Here is an 8,013-nt window from a genome sequence, read left to right as displayed (position 1 = left end):
TTACAGCATCATCCATGGAACCAAGGGCAACGATTTCCACTGAGGGTGGAAATCACACACCCACACACACACACTTTTCAAAGAAAGCCTTAATCCCTCCCTGCTTTTCAGCTTCCACTGGCTTTAGCCACTGAAATCTTTCTAAATTGTTTCCTCAGTTTTCTCTCTCTGTCCAGACACATTCAGTTATTACACTTATTATAGTGACACAGTTATAAACACCCTGAGCAGCTCTTATCCTCCTCTTAAAAGACTTTTATAGGAGAACTTATCCTGATTTTACTGCTTTTTTATTTTTTAAATGTAATTTTACTTGAATTGTCTCACAATTTACTTGAGCTGACAAAATTAGTGCCACCCACTCTGCAAGTGACACTTTATAGTGTAATATGCTAAAAAAAGGAAAAGATCAAACAGCAATCGAACATTATCAAAACACAAGGTCTCTGTCAGTGAAACTGAATGTGTTTCTAATAATGTTCATAGCTCTGTTGTTGAACTGCTGTTTCGGTAGAATCATAATGTGTTATTTCCTGGGCTTACATACAGTATACATAAATAAATGCAGGAACTAGCATTCACGCAGCTTCCATTTCTATTTTCGTATTCGGCTGAAAATAAAAAAGTGTCTGTCCTGCTTCTGAAATAAAACCTACACCCTCACTGAAACTGAAGCTGTTGAAATGTCCTGTGCATCATCACATGGCTCACCTCCAAACCTTAAAGCGGACTGAACACAATCACTTCATCATCTCCAACATACGAGTGATGGGAAACAGTAACAGGCGTAACAACAGGTTCATGATCCAGTGTGGGTGAGGATAACTCCACCATTTACTCCATGAAGGAAGGTCCATGACATCGAACAGCAGCTTTCACCGGGGACACATCTAATCCTTTTCTGTCTCTCTCAGTGTTTTGATAGAAACGTGTTGAGTAAAATAATTAGTTTGGTGTATTTGGCCGCTGGTGCAGCACTAAATCCCATCACAGCATTAACAAGCGTGTGGTCACTGTCATCTCAGTGTCATTAAAGTACGCAGTTCATTTTCAGACAAATGGTTCAGTCACAGGTGAAAACTGACGGTTCACACATGTATTGTGCATCTGAAGGTTTCTGCCATGTGAAGTGATACAATCAGACTCGAGGGCGACAGCAGGGAGCATCAGTCATACAGGTCCATGTCATCACAGGGTTAAAGGTTAACAGCTGGGGGGGGGGGGGGGGGGGGTGCTGAATGACTGTATCTGTTGGTCCTTTAAAGAGGTTATAAAGGAGCAGCAATGCACCAGTAATTGCTCCATTCATCTTTGATCCCATGGGAAACATAAAAATGTGCTGTCTGTCTGGAAAAGGTGGCAAAGGAAATCAATACCAAGCTCAAAAGTGATCAGAAAAAAACCTTCTGATTGACTGAAATTCACATTATACAGGCATAATATTACACAGCCAGAGGCAATTAATCCAGCAGAATGGTCACTGATTAGTACCAAAGGTCAGAGGTCATTGATCAGGAAATCATAGTGTTTGTTAGAATCCCTGTCAGCCAACTGACAGCTGAACCTCCTGATCCGTACAAACACGTTATGAACACGGTAAAAATGGGATGTTGTGCGCGAACGTTTCACTCAGGCACTGTGTGGTTGATTTCTATAAAAACTAATGATGCATACATGTGTTTGTTCTTCATGCAGCCTCCGAGTTGAACACATGAAGTTCGAGTCGGGATCACAGTGAGGGAAACATCAGCCTCACCCTGCGTGACGGCTGTTTGCACAGACTTCCAGCAGGTGAACCACTGTGTCTGCATGTGAAAGATGAATGAATGAAATTCATCAAGTGAATAGGAAGAGTCCATTTAAAGGCTCTGGCTACAGAACTAGATTGAAATTGTAAACCAGAACAGACGGAGACGTCACTGGGTTTCTGAGGACAACGGCAGCAAACAGCGTGCAGCTGAGCCGACAGCAGTCCTCAGTGTTTAAAGCTGCAGAGGCAGAGCTGAGGAGAAACATGGATTATGTGAGTGTATTGATACTGGTGTTTCTAACAAAGCACTGAAAGCTGTGAAAAGATCTGCTCCAGTTTTAAAATGAAAGAATGAAGTGAAACTGTAAATTCAGAGAGAAGAAAAAAAAAACATTTTCTTCCTCTTACAAAGGACAAGAAACAAAACTTTCATCATTTCAATTCTCTTTTGCTGACACAGCCTCTCTCAGCCTGTTTCAACCTGTAGTTTGTGGTGATTAATGTTCACTAATGTCAGCAAACTTCAGATTGTGTAACTGTGTAACTGACATTTCTGAGTCAGTTTCCTGACTTCACAAATCTTCTCTGCTTCTCTACGACATGATTTAGTTTTTATTATCATCCTGTAGTTGTCACGTAAACATTCAAAAGAAAGTTGTAATAAAAAATAGAAAACACTCAAGGTCACAGTTCAAGTTGAGAGTTTGGTTTAATCATTAAACTTTAATGCATTTAATTTATTGATGAAACAGCATTTAATTTATTATAATACCACTTAGAGTTCATATATACTGTGTTTATTAGGCCTATTATTCTATTATTTTTAATATATATTTTATATACATAGACAGAAATGCAACAAATCCCTGAATCTGCCATAAATAAAAGTAAATATCAAAGCACGATGTGCATGTATGTGCTACTAAACACACAGATCACAATGTATTTTATATGTATTGCCTCAGTACCTATGTGTCATATACATAGAGTGTGATCATCAGTGCATGAAATTTGATCAGCTTATTGAATATGTTACTGCACCGCCTTCTTTTCTGCAACAGGCAAAAGCAGAAAGAAAAAAAAAAGCTTGAGCGAAGCAGAATTCAACAGTGAAGACACTCTTCATTCACTATTGACTTGTTTTTATCGCAGCCTAAATTGCTTCAGGCATCGAACGAGGGAAACATCACACTGCTGTTCGTCTCCTTTCTCACCCCCAAAGCCAAAAGGAGCCAAAGGACCTTTAAATGAGCTCTTCAGTCTTTTATGATCCTGCGGATTAAGACTCCCGGGACAAATGAAAAGCTCGTATCTGTTGGCTGCAGGCCACGTGTTGGCGAGCTGGGTCCTTTCTGCGTCTCAGCATATTTTTTTTTTAATTAGTATTATTTGGAATAAGCATGGCTTTTATCACAGCTGGGTGCTTTGCTTTCATTTGTCACAGTTTGTGGTGAAATACAACAAAAAAACACTGTGAATGAAGTGCGTTTCTAAAAGCCGTGGATGAAAGTGTGCGGCGGTGGGGTGGCGGAAAGAAGCAGGAGTAAAACTTTAAGAAAGGTCAGTTTCCAAAAGAGTTTTTTTTTTTTTAAATAATTCAAGCTCAGATTTCTGAAATGCAAAATATTTTTATGCAACATCGTGGCTTTGAATCCACCTCCAGAAAAATTGGCTTTCATGCTGACTGCATTGTTTGGTTTGTGTGTTTCGCCTTTTGAAAGGTAAATTCATACTAAACATGTTTCGTTCGGCTCCAGCTCACACAGTTATGACCCAGCAGGTGTTTTCCATCACCTGTCAAAAGCAAAATGTGACATCAGCTTGTTGCCGCAGCAGTTTCCTGGCCACGGGTCTGTGGTCTGTTCATGTGGATTTGAAAAGAACTCAAATAAAAATCACTGCAGGAATTTACGTGACGTCCATGTTGCCTGCTTCAGTCTCTGAACTCCCACTGAGAGAAATGTGATCAAATCTGAAACTATCACTTCAGACTGTTTTGAAATGGAAAGCTCTGCTAATGACTGTGTGTAATGCCAAGCAGCAGAAAATCATCACCATCACTGCAGCTCTGTGCAGCGTTTTAGCCTCTTTCAGCTCATGATTTTGGTTTTATAGCAGATTTGTTTAGGTCAGTCTCACCTCTCACAGCAGCCTTGTTTCCAGCAGCAACAGGCAGCTAACCTGACCGTGGTGGAGCATTTAGCAGCCAAACAGTCTGATGGAGGTGATGGAGACCAAAACATGTCTTTGTGTGGAGTTCTAGTTACTGTCTATGTTGTTTTCCCCTGCTTGTCTTTAATGGTTTGATCATCAAGTATATATGTCTCCAACCTGTGTCTCAACTGTCTTGTCTCCAGTGTTTTTTAAGTAGAGTTTTGTTTACAGGCTTCGCCTCCTTTAAAGGCCCAGTCAGTTATTAAAATTGTTTATATTGACTCATTTGGATTTTTGGCATGTTTCTTTAAAAAAAAAAGTAAACCTGTCCCTGTTTGTCCTTTGACCGCTTTGTCCCTAACAGGACCTTACAGGGCACTTCTGACCTGAACTGGAATAAGAAGCCTCTGGTTTCATGGAGACGATGAAAACACCCATGTGATCCTGAATGCTGCGCACACTGATGGGAGGTAAACCACGGCTGCACAATCCTCTCCAGGCTGGTGGTAATCCCATTTAAACTTTAGAAACTCTGACTTTTTCCTTGTAGAACATGAAAGAACAGAACAGTAGAGGCCGACAGGTCAGGTGAAAATGAAGCTATTGTGTTGGTGACGACTGTAACTGGCCTCTTGTGGCCTCACAGTCATCTGAAACCACACGGCTGACTTTGTTTGATGAACAGAAACGTTTGGCGGACGTGTTCAGTCAAACTCCTGTCAGTGCTGCGCTTCCAGCTGAGTACACTTCCTGTACACGGTCACGGCTGATATACCAACAAAACCTAGGCAAACAGCTTTTGCATAACAGGTCATGTGAAAATACGTGAAGTCAAAACGTACGTGTCTCATTTGCATTGTGAAAATACAGTTTGTGCTTGTGCGTTAGCAGAATGTGAATACTGTTGATTGTAGGTAGTAAAAATGCTGCACAGTGATGGAGCACAAACTGTCCCACAGTCTGGACCAAAGTGATTTGAAGCAAAGACAGAAAAGGCCAACAACAGTAAGATTCCAGCCAACAGCGTGTTGATACAGGGATTTATTCACGTGTACATTTTAATTGTTCCAATTAAAACTTGTCTCATCCTTGAAATTTATTTTTACAGTTACAACGAGGACATGGACCAAAACATCCCAGAGGAAATCCAATGACAAAATCATATGTTGACAAATTTGTTTATTGGACACAAAACATTTACGTGCTACAGCAGATCATCAGCACTGTCACCAACACGAAATCCATGCTCATCCTCAGGCAGCGAGTGCCAAACACACAACAGCAACGCACAACAGATATGAGCGGTGACGTTAGAGACCGACGGTGAGACGAGAGTCCGGGTTTGTGTGCAGCCAGCTGAAAGATGTTTGATCCTGGAAAAAGGAAATAAAAGTCCTCTCCGCATTTTCAGGTTCAGATGCACTTGAGCAGGTAGGAGTTGCAGTTGGCTCCTCGTCCGCAGTCGCACAGCTTCCCGATGCGAGGCCCAAACTTCATGGCACACCGGTCACCCATCCCACACTGAGGAGAGGAGGAGGAGGAGGAGGAGGACGAGGGAGACATATTCATGTTCAGGTTTGGATCAAATACGTTGCATTAATCCATTTGCTTTGATTACTTGTTGTCATTTTCTGTTAATTGCTCTAATTTATTTGACACAGGAGAACGAGGGAGAGAAGTTAATCATTCCAGTGTTTTTCAGTGAAATAATTAAATCCTGTTCATTAGCTCAGATTGAGCCTGAGGGCTGCGTCTGTGTTTCCTCTCTGTGATTTATTCCCACTGAAGGACGGCAGCACTGAAAGGCTCCTGTAGCTTTTTAGCTTCTCTCTTTCAGCTAATTGGAGTTGGGAACTAATCTTGATTAGTCTGTAATTGCACTGAGTGAAAGTCTGTCGTTGGCATTTTCTGGTTATCTTTTAATTAGTGGCGAGTATCTTTTGCTAACTGGTTTAATTAAACAGCAGTGGAGTGATGCAGGACATGTACAGCAGCGACTGAGCGCTGTACAGAGCAGCAGAGGGAATAAAGGAAAGGTGCGTTTAGAGTCACGTTATTTAGATGTAGTGAATAAAGCGAAGTTACCAGCGGGATAGTCCCTCTTTTCTCGGTGGAGGAAATCCGATCATGACTCCTGCCCAGCAGAGCCTCCAGCGCTTCTATCTGCTCAGGAAAGAAATTCATTCACAAAAACAAAAACATTAGACCTGAAGCAAAAGAGTCAGTTACAATAAAAAACTAATATATATTTGTCCACACTGTATCATAGATTTATTCTGTATCTGCTTGACCTAATTCTTCTTTGAAACTGTATGAGACTTGCTGAAAGGAATATTTGAACCCAAGACGTTCTCACGCACTCATCCATCAAATATTCTAGATGATTTATGCACCATTTTATGAAAATTGACCCAAATTCAACTTGACATAATTGACATCTTTGGAAAATTTTTGCTTCTCCAGTAAAAGTTAAAATAAAGTTCTGTGAACTTGAGTTTGAATTGGCTGCACAGCATGAAGGGCTGCTCCTTTAACATGACACGACACACAAATTAAAAAAATAAAGATCGTTTTCAGAACAGGTTAAAAGTCTATGAATCTTTTAAAGACCAATAAGCCACCATCAGTTTTGACTAATCTGCAAGCAAAAGTTTTTTGCATGGTGAACTGTGTTAAAATGCAAATTCTGTGTTTCCCATTTGGCTGAACTGAAGAAACTAGAAATTAGTTTATTTTACAGAGTCCAAATAAAAGAAAAGGAGGACACACACAGGCCTGTAAACTCATACACACACAACACAAACTGCAAAACCTTCTCCTGCTCAGTTGGCTATGCACTGACTGTCATTCAGAACTGAATGCTACAGTGTTAAACAGGCTAATTATCCTACAGGTAAAGGCAGGTTTCAGGTTTCAGCTCAGGAGACGTGACCCAGGATCTCAGTCCCTTTGACCCACTAACATCTGCGGAGCTCTTCAGATACTGACCAGGTCTCTCTCTGCGCCTGGGTCGGGTTTCTCCACTCCAAAGTCCTCCGCGGAGACGTCCTGAGACGCCTGGCCGTGACACAGGGCGGACAGGAGGCCGACGAACAGCAGCCCACGGAGCATCCCGGAGCTGTCCATGGTTCTGGTCCCGGTGGTGGTGGTGGAGGAGGAGGAGGAGGGCGGAGGACGCGGCAACTCGAGACTGGAGGAGCAGAGGGTCGCAGCAGATCCACAGGAGATTCCTGCCTCCACCCACCGGAGTTTCTCCTCTCTTATACCGACTCATGTGGCCCCGCCCGGAAGGGTTAGATTAATTCGGGGGGGAGGGGGTCGGGGGTAAATGGGCAGAAAGAGATGGATGGTTGCGCGATAAACCCACCAGCGCTGAGTTTTCTAAATTCAATTCACAGTTTGAATGAATGAATGAATCTTGGTCCAGAATTCTTAGACGTGAATGAGACCCGGCTCTGCAGCAAGCACGCGAAGAGCTTCAACACCTGAGCAGTCCACAAACACAGGAGCTGCAGACAGGTGAGAGGGTGGCCTGGTCACGTGACTCCTGCCGGGTGAGTTAACGGATGGTTCTGACGTAATTTTGTCGATTGATTGGAAGCAAAATTTAGAATCTTATAAGCAAATAAATATTTAATTCTGTAATTTAATCACTACTGATTAATGTTGGACATTAGACATCAGAGTTAATTCATTAATCCGTCACTTTAAAAGCATTCAGACTACACTCACATTAGGTGAGTTATCACCTGGTCACGTGGTTTACTGTCAGGTAAGAATTAACTGACTCTGAGCTGTAAAACATTTGTGTCTAAAATCACATTGAAAAACATCCACTTCCTGAACATGTACCTGTAGGACTGAGACTGAGACAGGTCCTCGTCCATGTGTGAGGTCTCTCTGATGTGGTTCAGTGTCTCCATAATCTGATCAAAAGGAAATCTGTTAGAAATGTGCTCCACTCAGGTCCTCCGTCATGTGGACCTGGTCCTGGGGATTTTTGGAAGTTGTGTTTTATCAGATGGCTTCACCTTTTTTCTGTCTCAGGTCTTTAACACACAGAAAACCTGAGGCAGCCTCGTGTTGTTCCATCAGAGGGGAACTGTAAA

At 42.0% G+C, this 8,013-nt stretch overlaps 1 protein-coding gene across 1 annotated transcript; it reads right to left on the bottom strand.

The window, feature by feature from the left end:
- Nucleotides 1-4,940: 4,940 nt before the first annotated feature.
- cartl (cocaine- and amphetamine-regulated transcript-like) lies at nucleotides 4,941-7,578 on the bottom strand. Its single transcript, XM_041035089.1, has 3 exons — nucleotides 6,893-7,578; nucleotides 5,990-6,067; nucleotides 4,941-5,425 (listed from the first exon to the last, which is right to left on the bottom strand). The coding sequence occupies exons 1-3, from the start codon at nucleotides 7,028-7,030 to the stop codon at nucleotides 5,318-5,320; spliced, it is 324 nt and encodes a 107-aa protein (XP_040891023.1). The 5' UTR covers nucleotides 7,031-7,578; the 3' UTR covers nucleotides 4,941-5,317.
- Nucleotides 7,579-8,013: the final 435 nt, after the last annotated feature.

This window comes from Toxotes jaculatrix, chromosome 1 (genome assembly GCF_017976425.1).
Source record: "Toxotes jaculatrix isolate fToxJac2 chromosome 1, fToxJac2.pri, whole genome shotgun sequence".
In the NCBI taxonomy this organism is placed as follows: Eukaryota; Metazoa; Chordata; class Actinopteri; family Toxotidae; genus Toxotes; species Toxotes jaculatrix.
The sequence above is the reverse complement of the archived record's forward strand: the minus strand, read 5'-3'. Positions and strand labels throughout refer to the sequence as shown.

What these genes read in the sequence shown, in the direction of transcription:
- cartl (XM_041035089.1), bottom strand. Translation starts at nt 7,030, where the DNA reads ATGGACAGCTCCGGGATGCTCCGTGGGCTGCTGTTCGTCGGCCTCCTG. An exon ending in CAGGCGCAGAGAGAGACCTG is followed by an intron (nt 6,068 to 6,892) that starts GTCAGTATCTGA and finishes TTTCCTGAGCAG; the next exon opens with ATAGAAGCGCTGGAGGCTCT. An exon ending in AAAGAGGGACTATCCCGCTG is followed by an intron (nt 5,426 to 5,989) that starts GTAACTTCGCTT and finishes TCCTCTCCTCAG; the next exon opens with TGTGGGATGGGTGACCGGTG.